The 16,375-nt window shown below is 56.8% G+C and overlaps 2 protein-coding genes across 8 annotated transcripts in view; one reads left to right on the top strand and one right to left on the bottom strand.

Annotated features, from left to right (window-relative positions):
* The first annotated feature begins 135 nt into the window (after positions 1 to 135).
* On the top strand, positions 136 to 11,154 carry PAFAH1B3 (platelet activating factor acetylhydrolase 1b catalytic subunit 3). The gene is made up of 6 exons (XM_040419894.1): positions 136 to 271; positions 3,618 to 3,704; positions 4,351 to 4,440; positions 6,704 to 6,820; positions 10,239 to 10,361; positions 10,576 to 11,154. Exons 2-6 carry the CDS (start codon positions 3,624 to 3,626, stop codon positions 10,843 to 10,845), a joined length of 681 nt encoding a protein of 226 aa, XP_040275828.1. The 5' UTR covers positions 136 to 271; positions 3,618 to 3,623; the 3' UTR covers positions 10,846 to 11,154.
* A 2,187-nt stretch (positions 11,155 to 13,341) lies between these two features.
* CIC (capicua transcriptional repressor) overlaps positions 13,342 to 16,375 on the bottom strand; it is a 72,920-nt gene continuing 69,886 nt past the window's right edge. For 4 of the 7 annotated variants that reach the window (XM_040419861.1, XM_040419881.1, XM_040419875.1 and 1 more), the window contains exons 18-22: positions 15,970 to 16,211; positions 15,731 to 15,885; positions 15,522 to 15,653; positions 15,317 to 15,448; positions 14,458 to 14,735 (exon numbers count right to left, since the gene is read on the bottom strand). In XM_040419861.1, the coding sequence (XP_040275795.1) occupies positions 14,458 to 14,735; positions 15,317 to 15,448; positions 15,522 to 15,653; positions 15,731 to 15,885; positions 15,970 to 16,211 (939 nt within the window). Of the gene's footprint in view, positions 14,736 to 15,316; positions 15,449 to 15,521; positions 15,654 to 15,730; positions 15,886 to 15,969; positions 16,212 to 16,375 lie in introns of all 7 variants that reach the window. The other 3 variants (XM_040419848.1, XM_040419864.1, XM_040419855.1) reach the window with 3 other exon arrangements.

Below are 16,375 nucleotides of genomic sequence, written 5' to 3'. Positions count from 1 at the left end.
ACAAAACCAATCATGGTTCAGTCCGAAGCTGAAGACCGGTCTATTCCATCACAATTACGGGGGTGTACGTAGGCTTCATTTCCGCATTTATTATAAGGCTACTTCCTGGACGCATCCATCCAGTGCCTCGCAGAGGGGGGAAATAGTTAGTGTCGGATTGGGTTTTCTTGGGCAGCGGGATTGGTGAAAGGGAATTCCCCCGCAGGATCGCTGGGTGGTGCGGCCCGGGAGGGAGGATTCCTGCAGGAGACTGTGGAAGAAGGGAGAGCAGGTGAGGAGGCGCCGCGGCCGTGCGCGAGGGGCTGAGGGGAGCCCTAGGGGGTCGCCCATAGCAACCAGTCCAGCGGCAGATTGGTTGCTAGGGGCAACGGCTCCACTTTGCGGTGAAAGACCGTCCCCTCCATATTAACCCCTTAATTTAATTTTTTGGGTGGGGGTGGAAAATAACTGCGGTAACGCTATTGGACGCGGTATAAACTACGTGGTGACCGTACTCCGGGGGTGGCGCCATCACCGCAATGCCAAATTGTGCCGTTACGTACGTTTTATGACTCTTAACGCTTTTTGAGACGAAGAGCTTTATTTTTCTGGTGAAGGGGGGGGAGAGCAAGACCGCTGCGAGGGCGTGAAGGTTGGGGGGGCTAGACCGCTGCGGGGCGAGGGCGTGAAGGTTGGGGGGGCCCAGACCACTGCAGGGCGAGGACGTGAAGGTTGGGGGGCGAGACCACTGCAGGGCGAGAACGTGAAGGTTGGGGGGCTAGACCACTGCAGGGTGAGGGCGTGAAGGTTGTGGGGGGGGCGAGACCGCTGCGGGGCAAGGGCGTAAAGGTTGTGGGGGCTAGACCACTGCAGGGCGAAGACGTGAAGGTTGGGGGGGGCCCAGACCACTGCAGGGCGAGGACGTGAAGGTTGGGGGGGGGGCAAGACCGCTGTAGGGCAAGGGTGTGAAGGTTGGGGGGAGCGAGACTGCTGTGGGGTGAAGGTTGGGGGGGGCGTAGGCGAGACCACTGCAGGGCGAGGACGTGAAGGTTGGGGGGGGGGGCAAGACAGCTGCGGGGCGAGGGCGTGAAGGTTGGGGGGGCGAGACCGCTGTGGGGTGAAGATTGGGGGGGGCGTAGGCGAAACCACTGCAGGGCGAGGACGTGAAGGTTGGGGGGAGCGAGACCACTGCGGGGCGAGGGCATGAAGGTTGGGGGGGGGGGGCGAGACCGCTGTGGGGTGAAGGTTGGGGGGGGCATGGGCGAGGGCGTGAAGGTTAGGGGGCGTAGGCGAGACCGGGGCGAGGGTGTGAAGGTTGGGGGGGGGCGTAGGCGAGACCACTGCAGGGCAAGGGTGTGAAGGTTGGCGGGGGGCGTAGACGAGAACGCTGCGGGGCGAGGGCGTGAAGGTTGGGGGGACTACACCCCTGCGGGGCGAGGGTGTGAAGGTTAGGGGGGCGTAGGCAAGACCTATGCAGGACGAGGGTGTGAAGGTTGGGGGAGGTGAGGGCGAGACCACTGCGGGGCAAGGGCTTGAAGGTTGGGGGGGCGTAGATGAGAGCGCTGCGGGGTGAGGGCGTGAAGGTTGGGGGGCGTAGACGAGACCGCTGCGGTGCGTGGGCGTGAAGGTTGGGGGAGGTGAGGGCGAGACCACTGTGAGGCAAGGGCGTGAAGGTTGGGGGGGGGCGCGAGACCGCTGTGGGGTCAGGGCTTGAAGGTTGGGGGGCATAGACGAGACCGCTGCGGGGCGAGGGTGTGAAGGTTGGGGGGGCGTAGGCGAGACCACTGTGGGGTCAGGGCTTGAAGGTTGGGGGGGCGTAGACGAGGGCGTGAAGGTTGGGGGAGGTGAGGGCGAGACCACTGCGGGGCAAGGGCGTGAAGGTTGGGGGGGGCGCGAGACCGCTGCGGGGTCAGGGCTTGAAGGTTGGGGGGCATAGACGAGACCGCTGCGGGGCGAGGGTGTGAAGGTTGGGGGGGCGTAGGCGAGACCACTGTGGGGTCAGGGCTTGAAGGTTGGGGGGGTGTAGACGAGGGCGTGAAGGTTGGGGAGGTGAGGGTGAGACCACTGTGGGGTCAGGGCTTGAAGGTTGGGGGGGGTGTAGGCGAGACCGCTGTGGGGTCAGGGTTGGAAGGTTGGGGGGCGTAGACGAGGGCGTGAAGGTTGGGGGGGTGTAGGCGAGACCACTGTGGGGTCAGGGCTTGAAGGTTGGGGGGGGGGGGTGTAGGCGAGACCGCTGCGGGGCGAGGGCGTGAAGGTTGGGGAGGTGAGGGCGAGACCACTGTGGGGTCAGGGCTTGAAGGTTGGGGGGGTGTAGGCGAGACCGCTGTGGGGTCAGGGCTTGAAGGTTGGTGGGGCGTAGACGAGGGCGTGAAGGTTGGGGGGGTGTAGGCGAGACCACTGTGGGGTCAGGGCTTGAAGGTTGGGGGGGTGTAGGTGAGACCGCTGTGGGGTCAGGGCTTGAAGGTTGGTGGGGCGTAGACGAGGGTGTGAAGGTTGGGGGGGTGTAGGCGAGACCACTGTGGGGTCAGGGCTTAAAGGTTGGGGGGGTGAGCTGGATGCTCCTTGGTAGGATTTTGGGGTACGCACCTCGTTAATTAACCTGTGAGGCCCTGGAAAACAGCCAAATATCAGCAGGCGGCTGCCCCGGGGGTGTGCCCCTCATCAGTCCCCGCTCCTGGCCGGCGGTCACTAGCGGGCGGTTGTATTTTTTTGGGGTGATCTCTTTTTGCGGGACTCTCCATGCTCCGAGGGTCTCCTTAAAGGCTCGGCGCACATTGAAAAATCTGTTGGGATTGTCATAGAGACAGATCTGGGGTTTGGATCGGTCGGGGTCTGAGCTCCGAGACCCCCTCCGATCGCTCTCTTAGCGCTCTCTTCCCCTGAGGGAGACGGCTCGTAGACTGTCTATGGAGACCGTCTCCTGCTGCGAGGGGAGAGAGCGCTACTCGAGCTCCCGGCAGACAGGGGCCCCAAAAATGTGTGGGAAGGGGCCGCAATCCTGTGCATGGCGTGTACTTATGTATGAAATGTTCCTCCGCGCTGGCGGTGAGGGGCCGGTAACGCGGACCGCCGCGGTCTACGGATGGGATGACGCAGCCCTTTTTTCGTGGCCTTACACCTCCTGTTGGTTCACTTACTTTATGGCAAAGTTGTGGGGCAATTTTTTCAGATCCTGCCACTGAAGCCACACCCCTCTCCGTTAAGCCACACCCCTCTCCGTTAAGCCACACCCCTCTCCGTTAAGCCACACCCCTCGTCTAGTGATGCATAATAATGGCCGTCCTGTACGATACAAATGTAATAGAGCAACACTCGTTACATAGTAAATACAGCCGCTGTTTTGGGGGTTTTTTGTGACCTTGATCTGAATGGAATCTGCGCCGAGGTTCGGAATCCGGACTGAACGCGCCATTTCTTCCCGCCGCCCGTTAAATGAGAGGTAAATTGGGAGATCCAAAGCCACGGATATTCCTGACGTGTATTTCCGCGGCGTAGACCCAGGGGGGCCCCCGATACCAGTGACAGGTTGTTGTACAGTTTTCGTTGTTGCATGCTGGGATAATGTGTGATGGAACTACAACTCCCATCATCACAGAAGATACTCAGAACCTTTCCTTTGTTCCATGTCTCCTCTCTAGGACACGATGAGTGACGGTGACACAAACCCGGCCGCGGTCGCCACGCCTGTGCCCGACATGTGCGGGGACGGAAGCTGGATGTCTCTGGTCAGTCTTCACTCAGATACTACTACACCCAGCAGTGCTCTCCAGGTGTTCCAAAACTACAACTCCTAAGTTACCCAATGCTGGAAGTTGTAGTTCCTGTAACCTGCAGTATTGGAGTCTGTGACGTGTCTGAACAGGGACTAAAGGGAGCCGTCTGCTGGGACCACGGCACGTGGCAGCTGCGGCTACAGAGACGAATGATGAGAGTGGTCCCAGCAGACGGCAGGGGGGGGACCCTTTAGACCCTGGTCAGACGGGGCCGACATGTGACAAGCGTTATTTCGGATTGCTCACTGCAGTCAGTTATGAAACCCCCTTCACCCTCAATGGAAACAGTCAGTAAGGATGGTAGGACATGTGCCATTCGGGTCCCGGGCAGCGGCTGCATGTGTGGACCCTCGTCTAACACACATGTGTGGCACATCCAGTTGTCGTGTCCCTTCCCCCACACAGCAGTGACGGGGAGTATTAGGTCATGCGGACACAGCGGCGCCGGGGGCCTAATTTAGGGAGAGTCTTTGCTGAAATCTGTTATTAGATGAAATTCTGATCGGAGAGAGGAGAGGCCGACAAGCCTCCTGGAGTCAGGCTGCTGCCCTCCTGCGGCCCCCTCCTCCCTCGCTGTAACTGCTGTCCTGTCTTTCAGCACAATCACTATGTGGCCAGCAGTAAAGATAAGGAGCCGGAGGTCGTCTTCATCGGGGACTCCAACGTTCTGCTGCTGCACCAGCTGGAGGTAGGTCCCCTGGGTGCACCGCATCTCCCGGGGGGGTTAGGCTACATGCACAGTGTTAACAAGGGGCCAATGAATAGCGTCCGTCAGAAGATGGGACTGCGCCTAGTGTTGGTCGTTTTCACTGCAAGACGGACCCCAGTGAAATCAGACAGGAGTGTACCCGTCTGCTGGGGGACATTATTACAGCTGGGGGCCACTATGGGGGACATTATTACAGCTGGGGGCCACTATGGGGGACATTATTACAGCTGGGGGCCACTATGGGGGACATTATTACAGCTGGGGGCCACTATGGGGGACATTATTACAGCTGGGGACCACTATGGGGGACATTATTACTGCTGGGGGCCACTATGGGGGACATTATTACTGCTGGGGGCCACTATGGGGGATATTATATATACTGGGGGCCACTCTGGGGGACATTATTACAGCTGGGGGCCACTATGAGGGACATTATTACTGCTGGGGCCACTATGGGGGACATTATTACAGCTGGGGGCCACTCTGGGGGACGTTATTACTGCTGGGGGCCACTCTGGGGGACATTATTACTGCTGGGGGCCACTATGGGGGACATTATTACTGCTGGGGGCCACTATGGGGGATATTATATATACTGGGGGCCACTCTGGGGGACATTATTACAGCTGGGGGCCACTATGGGGGACATTATTACTGCTGGGGGCCATTATGGGGGACATTATTACTGCTGGGGCCACTATGGGGGACATTATTACAGCTGGGGGCCACTCTGGGGGACGTTATTACTGCTGGGGGCCACTCTGGGGGACATTATTACTGCTGGGGGCCACTCTGGGGGACATTATTACTGCTGGGGGCCACTATGGGGGACGTCATTACTGCTGGGGGCCACTATGGGGGACATTATTACTGCTGGGGGCCACTATGGGGGACGTTATTACTGCTGGGGGCCTCTCTGGGGGACATTATTACTGCTGGGGGCCACTATGGGGGACGTCATTACTGCTGGGGGCCACTATGGGGGACGTCATTACTGCTGGGGCCACTATGGGGGACGTCATTACTGCTGGGGCCACTATGGGGGACGTCATTACTGCTGGGGCCACTATGGGGGATATTATTACTGCTGGGGGCCACTATGGGGGATATTACTACTGCTGGGGGCCACTATGGGGGATATTACTACTGCTGGGGGCCACTATGGGGGATATTATTACTGCTGGGGGCCACTATGGGGGATATTATTACTGCTGGGGGCCACTATGGGGGACATTATATATACTGGGGGCTCTGCAGTGTTTGGGATTTTATTTTAAAAAGCCAATGAAAATCCTCCATTTTTAACTGCCATGGACAATGCACAGACGGTTGGAATATGGCCGTGTGTCCGTTTTATCCTTCCACTGCCTTTGACCTTAGACATGATTCCTGGGATCACATCGACCGTATAGGAAGAGGCCCATCAGTCTTTGGGACCCCTTAAAGGGTGGTGACTGGCGTAGACGGTGGCCCCCTAGGGTGGTGGTGACTGGCGTAGACGGCGGCCCCCTAGGGTGGTGGTGACTGGCGTAGACGGCGGCCCCCTAGGGTGGTGGTGACTGGCTTAGACGGCGGCCCCCTAGGGTGGTGGTGACTGGCGTAGACGGCGGCCCCCTAGGGTGGTGGTGACTGGCGTAGACGGCGGCCCCCTAGGGTGGTGGTGACTGGCGTAGACGGCGGCCCCCTAGGGTGGTGGTGACTGGCTTAGACGGCGGCCCCCTAGGGTGGTGGTGACTGGCGTAGACGGCGGCCCCCTAGGGTGGTGGTGACTGGCGTAGACGGCGGCCCCCCAGGGTGGTGGTGACTGGCGTAGACGGCGGCCCCCTAGGGTGGTGGTGACTGGCGTAGACGGCGGCCCCCTAGGGTGGTGGTGACTTGCGTAGACGGCGGCCCCCTAGGGTGGTGGTGACTGGCGTAGACTGTGGCCCCCAGGGGGTCTGGGGCCCCAACAGGTTCTCGGTGCAGGCACTGTGTGGCGGTATGCTATCATATAAAGTGCCGTCACTGTACGTTATAGGTCGGCGATGAACCAGGTAAAGGGGAAAATCCCCCAGGATTTGTGGGTGTTTAGATTGTCCCCCCAAAATGAATAAAAGTAAAATGCTAATGTGTGCACACCCCGAAATAGAGATGGGCCCCGCAGAAACCAGGGCCACACCGCCACCTCGCTGCCAGCGCACCCAAACATCCCAGCTGTGCGCGGCTTCTCTTGTGATTGTTTTGTGGCTTCTCCCCCCAGATCTGGCGGGATCTCTTCTCCCCGCTACACGCCCTGAACTTTGGGGGTCTGGGTGAAGGCACCCAACACGTCCTGTGGAGACTGGAGAACGGGGAGCTGGAGCACATCAGACCAAAGGTACGCGACGGGGCGCGGAGGAGTGCGGGGCCCGGAGGAGGCGGGGCTCACCTACGGAAAGGGGATCGCAACTTTCTAATTTTGTTTGCTAGTTGTTTGCCATTGTCAAGGTCTCTGCTTGCTGTCAGTGAGCTGAGACAGCTTGTTGGCCTCTGGAAATATAGAACAGTGTTTCCATTCACTGAAAGCAAGCGGGGCAGAACTGAAACACACAGAATATAAGGAAGTTGCAGGACTGTCATTATACAGAGAGGAAGGGTTTCCAAGCTTTATCCATGGGACCATGTCCACGGGGGTCCGGGGTGGAGAGGAGGGAAGCAGGGGCCGCTTGCTCCATTATTTCCATACTCGCAGATATAGCGGAGGGGGTGCAGGCGCCGTGGCCTCTGCTTCTCCCACAGGCCGTGAAGAGGATTGGAGAAATGTGGGCCAATCCATTCTAGTGCTCTTTGGGGTTCACAGCAGTTGCACCTTTATCACCTGTCCTGCTCTACATCGGCCACAAGGGGGCGCTCACTGTACACCAGTTTTAGTGCATTCAGTGGTGTGTGATTCCTTATGCAGTGAGCGCCCTCTAGGGGTGGCTGCAGGCTGTGTAGAGGACTCATACCCCACCTCCGGCCCTAGACCCCCATTATTAACCCCTTCATCATCCTAAATAATGTATTAACTACATACTATAATTATATAACGAGTATTAACCACATTAGACCTAAGATTAACATCCTCCACAATGCATTCCTCTCATTCCCGTCTTCAAGACTTTTCTTGAGCTGCTCCTACTCTCTGGAATACTCTGCCCCGTAATATCAGGTCAATCCCCACCTTCCAACGTGCCTTAACAACATATCTTTTCAGGCAGGCTTCTTCAGTGAGTAGGTGGGGGAAACAGGACTCACAGGCTTTCTCTATGAGTGGGTGGGGGAAACAGGACTCACAGGCTTCCTCTATGAGTGGGTGGGGGGAGCAGGACTCTCAGGCTTCCTCCTATGAGTGGGTGGGGGGAGCAGGACTCACAGGCTTCCTCTATGAGTGGGTGGGGGGAGCAGGACTCACAGGCTTTCTCTATGAGTGGGTGGGGGAAGCAGGACTCACAGGCTTTCTATATGAGTGGGTGGGGGGAGCAGGACTCACAGGCTACCTCTATAAATGGGTGGGGGGAGCAGGACTCACAGGCTTCCTCTATGAGTGGGTGGGGGGAGCAGGACTCCCAGGCTTTCTATATGAGTGGGTGGGGGGAGCAGGACTCACAGGCTTTCTATATGAGTGGGTGGAGGGAGCAGGACTCACAGGCTTTCTATATGAGTGGGTGGGGGGAGCAGGACTCACAGGCTTTCTATATGAGTGGGTGGGGGGAGCAGGACTCACAGGCTTTCTCTATGGGTGAGGGAAGCAGGACTCACAGGCTTCCTCTATGAGTGGGTGGGGGGAGCAGGACTCACAGGCTTTCTATATGAGTGGGTGGGGGGAGCAGGACTCGCAGGCTTTCTATATGAGTGGGTGGGAGGAGCAGGACTCACAGGCTTTCTCTATGAGTGAGTGGGGGGAGCAGGACTCACAGGCTTTCTCTATGATTGAGGGAGGAGCAGGACTCACAGGCTTTCTCTATGATTGATGGAGGAGCAGGACTCACAGGCTTTCTCTATGCGTAGGTGGGGGAAGCATGACTCGCAGGCTTTCTCTATGATTGAGGGGGAAGCAGGACTCACAGGCTTCCTCTATGATTGAGGGAGGAGCAGGACTCGCAGGCTTCCTCTATGATTGAGGGGGGAGCAGGACTCACAGGCCTTCTCTGTGATTGAGGGGGGAGCAGGACTCACAGGCTTCCTCTATGATTGAGGGAGGAGCAGGACTCACAGGCTTCCTCTATGATTGAGGGAGGAGCAGGACTCGCAGGCTTCCTCTATGATTGAGGGGGGAGCAGGACTCGCAGGCTTCCTCTATGAGTGGGGGAAGCAGGACTCACAGGCTTTCTATATGAGTAGGTGGGGGAGCAGGACTCACAGGCTTTCTATATGAGTAGATGGGGGAGCAGGACTCACAGGCTTCCTCTATGAGTAGGTGGGGGAGCAGGACTCACAGGCTTCCTCTATGATTGAGGGGGGAGCAGGACTCACAGGCTTTCTTCTATAGATGAGGAGGAGCAGGACTCACAGGCCTTCTCTATGATTGAGGGGGGAGCAGGACTCAGGCCTTCTCTATGATTGAGGGGGGAGCAGGACTCACAGGCCTTCTCTGTGATTGAGGGGGGAGCAGGACTCACAGGCCTTCTCTGTGATTGAGGGGGGAGCAGGACTCGCAGGCTTTCTCTATGATTGAGGGGGGAGCAGGACTCACAGGCTTCCTCTATGATTGAGGGGGGAGCAGGACTCACAGGCTTCCTCTATGAGTGGAAGGGGATAGCAGGACTCACAGGCTTCCTCTATGATTGAGGGGGGAGCTGGACTCGCAGGCTTCCTCTATGAGTGGAAGGGGATAGCAGGACTCACAGGCTTCCTCTATGATTGAGGGGGAGCAGGACTCACAGGCTTCCTCTATGAGTGGAAGGGGATAGCAGGACTCACAGGCTTTCTCTATGATTGAGGGGGGAGCAGGACTCACAGGCTTCCTCTATGATTGAGGGGGGAGCAGGACTCGCAGGCTTTCTCTATGATTGAGGGGGGAGCAGGACTCTCAGGCTTCCTCTATGATTGAGGGGGAGCAGGACTCTCAGGCTTTCTCTATAATTGAGGGGGGAGCAGGACTCTCAGGCTTCCTCTATGATTGAGGGGGGAGCAGGACTCGCAGGCTTTCTCTATGATTGAGGGGGGAGCAGGACTCACAGGCTTTCTATATGAGTAGGTGGGGGAGCAGGACTCACAGGCTTTCTCTATGATTGAGGGGGGAGCAGGACTCACAGGCTTTCTTCTATGGATGAGGAGGAGCAGGACTCACAGGCTTCCTCTATGATTGAGGGAGGAGCAGGACTCACAGGCTTCCTCTATGATTGAGGGGGGAGCAGGACTCGCAGGCTTTCTCTATGATTGAGGGGGGAGCAGGACTCACAGGCTTCCTCTATGATTGAGGGAGGAGCAGGACTCACAGGCTTTCTCTATGATTGAGGGGGGAGCAGGACTCACAGGCTTTCTTCTATGGATGAGGAGGAGCAGGACTCACAGGCTTCCTCTATGATTGAGGGAGGAGCAGGACTCACAGGCTTCCTCTATGATTGAGGGAGGAGCAGGACTCACAGGCTTTCTTCTATGGATGAGGAGGAGCAGGACTCACAGGCTTCCTCTATGATTGAGGGGGAGCAGGACTCACAGGCTTTCTCTATGATTGAGGGGGGAGCAGGACTCGCAGGCTTCCTCTATGATTGAGGGGGGAGCAGGACTCTCAGGCTTCCTCATCCTTATTGATGCTGTTATTTCCTCTCCAGATCATTGTGCTTTGGGTGGGCACATATAACATGGGGCACACGGCTGAGCAGATTGCTGGTGGAATTCAAGCCATTGTGCAGTGCATGCAGGAGAGGCAACCACAAGCCAAGGTCATCGTGCTGGTGAGTGGGCGCGTTTTGGGGGCTGCCATGTATGACATGTAGTCGGGGGCCACATATAAATATGCTGTAGAGGACGCGGTCACATCTGAAGACATGTGACCACTGCTGCAGCCAAATATTATTATTTTTATATATAATTGAAATGTTTCCCTGCAGGTCACCCCCCATGTTACATTGGTCGCATGCCCCTCTAATGGTTTTACTCCTTTCACAGGGTTTGTTGCCGCGAGGGAAAAACCCCAACCCTCTGCGGGAGAGGAACCGGAGGGTGAACGAGGTGTTAGCCGAAACGCTGCTGTCCACGCCCAACGGGATCTTTCTCGATCTGGACCCGGGGTTTGTCCAGTCAGACGGCTCCGTCAGCCACCACGACCTGTTCGACTACCTGCATCTGAGCCGGCTGGGGTACTCCCGCGTGTGCCCCGCGCTACACAAAACTCTGCTCCAACTGCTGGAGGGCAGGGGCACAGCGCCTCCGCTCTAGCCCCCCAGGCATATACCCCATGTGACGCTCTTCTGGGAATCGGGACGGGGTAAAGGTTCTGGAACGGACGCCCCCTCCGCGGAATCAGTTTTCCAAAGATAGTTAAAGGGAAATTGATAGCTTGTCTCCTGCATTAACCAACTGACCTTCCTCCGGAGCATTGTTCTCTCTCTTCCTCCATATACTGGACAGACGGACCACCTCTGCCCCTCGCTGTAGTCTTTCCTTCGTGTTTTTTTAAATTTTTTGTACAGTATTAATGGGTTTTCCAGTCTTTAAATATTGATGACCTAATCCCCCGGCCTCAGAAGCGATACAGTGTCTGTGCTGGGATACTGCAGCCTTCAAGGGAATGGGGGCTGGGCTGCGGTATCCTGACACAGCCCCTGCACCGACGGGGCTACTGAAGGCGGGGGAGGGGGTCATCAATGTGACAGAGCTGGACCACCCTTGTAAGTTTATGCTTTTGTATATGTCAGTAATCCCATCGTGTATTTCTGTGTAAGCCCCGATCCATTCTTCAAACCTATGTCCACAACACTAAGAGGGGCCCGGGGCCCTCCATGTAATAAATCTGTTGTGACACAAAGCCGTCTGTGGGTGTTGATGGATTAGGTCAGGGGCCCCTAAGATGGCCTCGTACTGCAGTCACAGATCCCTTTAAATCTCTGACGTATGAGAGGACTGCCTGTGAATGATATCCTAAAGGGCAGTGTGAACACCGGCTAAAGCCACAAGCAGATGATTTAAAGGGATATTCACTTTACGATTCAGACTTCAGGAACCCCTGGAGATTGAATGGAGCCGCGCCGCAGCCCTGCTCGGGATTGGCGGGGGTGTCCACCGAACATGAAGTCAAAGCGTCTTCTCCCCCAGCCCGTGCCCGGTGATGCAGCGTGCACTTAAAGGGGTTGGATCAGTCCAAGCAGAAATGTCAGCGCTGGGGTCCATCCCAAAGACGACTCCGGCTGCATTAGCCTCATCCACAGGATGCAAGATGGTGGTGGACACATCCAGCACATGCGCCAGCCAGGATGACAGTGTGACATACTGCAAGCCAAGCACAGCCCAAGAGAATAAGTCACATGACTGCCGCCATCTTGCATCCTGTGGACGAGGACAACTCCAGGGGTCTTCGGGGGCACAGTACAAGTCATTTATGCTCGCACTGATCAAACACGACTGTTTATAGAAATGTAGATGCAATACCAGTCACCACCAGTGACCAGAGCAGCGCTGTTTCTTCAGGCTTCATGCACACACCAGTATAGACCACTGTGGGCCCAGACTCCCCCGTCTTACAGTAATGAGCAGAACCGATGCCAGAGGGGACCTCGCTGCCCCCCGGGCCGTGTGCAGGAGCGCCTACGCCAAGGTAACTAAAGCAATGGAACTGCACAGAAGGAAACGCAGCCCCCCACCCCCACCTTGGTTTCTATGGGCAGTTGCACCGCTGACATTGCACCAAATCTCCTGCTGTGTGAACGGCGCTGCCCAGAGCAGTATACAAGCCCAGGTCTGTGCGGAATGAGGCGCCGCACGCGGGATTTTTTATATATTTTTTTTATTACAGTAAGAAATATTGCACATGATCAACATGTCTGTTCTCTCAGTCCTCCGAACAAACCAAAAAGAAGCGCCCGGTGTCCCCGCGATGTGTGACGGGGGAGAGGGCGCCCAGCAGATACAGAGTTAACCCCTTCTGCACCACCTCTGGAATACAGCTGGTGGTGCACCGGTTCTTGTTCACCCCCCCTCTCCTCCCCACTACCAAATGCTGACCAGGACTGTGGGGCCCCTGTTACAGGGGCCACAAGAGGAACACTCAGCCAGAGGGTGTGCGCGGCGGCACTTTGGAGTAGGAAAGCGTAGTAGCGCTATATAATGCAGCATGTTTGTCTCCGGGGCGTCCATGCGAATACAGCATCAAAACTGCAAGCAATGTGATGAGCAGGCGTGCCGAATACGTCACATGACAGAAAGGGACCAATCCCCGGCCGCACTGCAGGGACATACAGGAAAAGCAACTCCCCCCGCGCGCATACAGCGCCGCTCTCCTGTCACCATGGCGACGGGCCGCACGTACATCTGTATACATCTGCTGCACTGCTAGACAGACACCGAGCTCCTATCCGCTACTCCGTGATTACGGTCTGGGTACAGGCGTCGCCCCGGGACCGTCTCCGTACAGAAACGCTGTTAATCGCCATTATAAAGCAATCTGCCGCGGTTTTAGCCAAAAAATACCTTTCTCATCAATGTTTGCAGCTCTAAAAACAATCGGCCTCCTCCCCCCTCTGACAGTCTAGTCAGCCATACGGACCGTCAGGGCCCATGCACAGCAACGGATTTTCTTTCCGTGTCTGTTCCGTTTTTTTTTTTTGCGGACTGTATACAGAACCATTCATTTCAAAGGGTCCGCAAAAAAAAAAATGGAAGGTGCATTCCTCATGTCCGTTCCGCAATAGAACAAGTCCTATTATTGTCCGTGGACAGGACTGTTCTATTAGGGGCCGGCTGTTCCGTTCCGCCAAATACATACGGTCGCGTGCATGAGGCCTTAGGTTCAATCAGCCTTTTCTGTGATTACGTTCAGCGTGTACGTTTCTTCCATCCCTCAGTGAGAAGTGCATCGCATCCCATCCTCCTCTACGGGGCCGGAGCCGAGAGAAAAACGCACAATATAAAACGCAGAAATGATGCGGGACAACCGGTCAGGATGCGTCCGGGGGCTGCGCGGTCACTACAGCCTCGCCTCCTTCCCCCAGGGGGCGCTGTGCTAAAGGATACAAATCTCTTCGGTTTTGAATATTTCATGGTGGGAGAGCCCCTTTAACCCTCGCTATAAGAACAGCACAGACAGACCCTCCATGACTATAGCAGGCGGCGCTCGGTACACGTGTGCGTCCTGGCGTAGACTCCGTTTTATATACAGTAAAATCTGTATACCGACTAGAAGGGAAACCAAAGCTATATACAGCGGGGTCCTCCTGTGCAGGCCCCCGGGTCCAGCCCGCCCCACTATATTCACACACGGTACAATACAGACATACACATAGTGTATATCTATGTATCTATCGGGGTGTGTGGATACAGGCGGCGGCGCTCCGCATCCCTCCTCTTGCATATAAAGGTCTATATATAGAATTATATAGAATATACTCGGATTTCGGCAGCTCCCGTGGCACAGCTGCTTCATTCCACTAAAGTGTCATAAGAAAATAGCATTTTGTCGCCCCCCCCCCCAATCGTGGCACGGGTGTCCACGTGTGCTGGACCGCCTCCGCCCAGAATTCATCTCTGCAAATCCTTGACCTGAAGACACTGCTGACCCGGCGCACTCTGCTACATCACGAGTCGGCGCTCCGCATCCCATAATAACCCCTATATGCTACACACTAATGTACAGGGGCCACGGGGACCCGCTGCCCTCCCAGGGCGAGTCCACGTGCCAATGTCATTGAGAAGTGCCATGGATGGGCGTTCTGCCGATTGTCTGTGCACGAGGGGGCAAAGTCTGATGCGGGTACAGGAGGAAGCGGATAACCCCCCACATCCGCCCACGTGGATCCCCTCCCCCAGTCTTCAGAGTTCAGTGGGGGCCTGGCGCACTCATCTGCTGCTGGAGGGATCAGGAGGTTCTTGCCCTCCCTCCCAAGTGGAGTCGGGGGGCTCGCCGGACCGCAGTGCATGATCCGGTGGTGGGGGCTGCATTTCAGAGGGTCCAGTCTCCGAAGTGCTGGGGGACGAATGCTCCGGGAAGGCGGGGTGCTCCGTGGGGGTAGCGGCCTGCATGATCTTCTGCCTCACCTCCCGAATCTTCAGCTGGAGACAAACCTTGGTGGGGAAGATGTCCGAGAAGCGGGACTGGAAGGCAGCCGTGGACTGAGCTGAGGAGGAAGAAGAGGAGACGCTTTATAGAGTCCAACACCTGAAAGGACGGCAGCTCTTAAAGGGGCGGTCAAGGATTAGCAAACGTAAAAGCACATGGACAGCAGGAGCATCGCTTCTTCTAATCCTGAGAACCCCACCACCCCATGGTCCTGCACGAAGGGTTAAATACCCCGCCAATCCCTTCCATTTGTGGCCGTCGGGGGGGGCTCCTGCTTCAGCCAGACACAGGAAGGTGAAGAGGGACCGAAGCCTTGGGGGCGGAGGGGCTTGTTGGGTTGGGACATTATTCATCACCTATGGACGGACCCCTGAAATCCTGAGAACATGGGGTCCCGGAGTGGGCTCTCTGAATGCACTGCTATGGTACTGAGAGCGCGTCTACATCAGACACTTTTTTTTTTAAAAGGGGACCCCCTTGTTTGCAGGATTGCAGAGGGGGCACATCCGATCCCCACCAGCCAGCATTTATGACCCCCTTTAACTGCACCCCAGAGATCCATTTCCCATCCCATCTGCACAAGTGATTCCCGGGGACCCCTTTAACTTCAGTCATGGTCCTGGATCTGGAAACACTCACAAGATGGGAAGAATCCGTGCTCCTGGAAGAGCTGCATGACGAGGGCTCGCCGCTGGTCGAGGGTCCGGCGCAGGGACGAGTAGGGGACCTTATCATACTCCAGCTCCGCCAACATGTCGTCTGCCTCCGACCCTGCAATGACGAGAGATGAGTCCTGCAGAAGGGGGGGCGGTGCAGCCCAAATAAGATGCTGGCGGACACCTACCTGGCCGATCAAATGTGAAGATGTCGCCCTCGCATTTGGCACTTTTGGGGGTGTTCGGTTCGGAGCTGCAGCTGGAGCGTCGACGCATCTTCCTCTTGGGAGAAATGGGGTCCTCGGTGGAGGAGTCTAAATCTAATAAAACAGAAGGCGGCGGCTCAGTGTCACCGGCGGTGGCCTCGCCAGTTGCGCTCCTTCTACCCGGCACATACCAGTAGAATTCTTACGTTTCTTGCGATACGAGCCCAGGATGGCTCGGGGCGAGGTGGCGAGGGACTGAAGAGTGGGTGACGGCAGCACCTCCTCCGGCTTGAACTCAGGAAGCTCCGCAAAACGTTCCTCAAAGTCCACCTCGGACAGGACCCTGCTGGTGGAGGAGACTCGGGATAAGATCTGGAGCAGCAGCGGGGCCCCCGTGGACAGACGGCCGGACGCAGCGGCAGAGACTCACCTGTCAACGTGATCAAACGTCTTCTTCAGGGGCGGAGGACGCAGCTTGGGCTTCTTCACAGGTCCGTCTTTTCTGTCGGGAACCTCAGAGGGGGGTCCCGCAGATCGGCCCGCCTCTCCTGGAGACCCACCAACACTAGCTGAGGCAGTGGATGGCACCGGGGAGGAGGGTGGGGGATGGGCAGACGCAGCAGCAGCGTCTGGGCGGCTCTCCGACACGGCGACTTTCCATTCTGGAGGAAACTATCAGAAAGAGGACCTGTCACAAGTCTTATCATTGCAACAAAGAGTTAAATACAATTCACACAACACACGGTCACCATGGCAACTAAAAAAAATAATCTCCCCTGGCTACTGGTCGCTCCCCGTAACCTGCACGGAGAAGCCCACGAGGACAGCGGCAGGAG

The sequence above is a fragment of the Bufo bufo genome, chromosome 1, assembly GCF_905171765.1.
Source record: "Bufo bufo chromosome 1, aBufBuf1.1, whole genome shotgun sequence".
Classification (NCBI taxonomy): domain Eukaryota; kingdom Metazoa; phylum Chordata; class Amphibia; order Anura; family Bufonidae; genus Bufo; species Bufo bufo.
This window is presented reverse-complemented; position numbering and strand designations above follow the sequence as displayed.

Bases quoted from the DNA above. Each gene is read 5' to 3' on its own strand.
- PAFAH1B3 (XM_040419894.1), top strand. From the start codon at position 3,624: ATGAGTGACGGTGACACAAACCCGGCCGCGGTCGCCACGCCTGTGCCC. The intron at 3,705-4,350 runs GTCAGTCTTCAC...CCTGTCTTTCAG, and splicing joins ACGGAAGCTGGATGTCTCTG to CACAATCACTATGTGGCCAG. The intron at 6,821-10,238 runs GTACGCGACGGG...TTTCCTCTCCAG, and splicing joins TGGAGCACATCAGACCAAAG to ATCATTGTGCTTTGGGTGGG.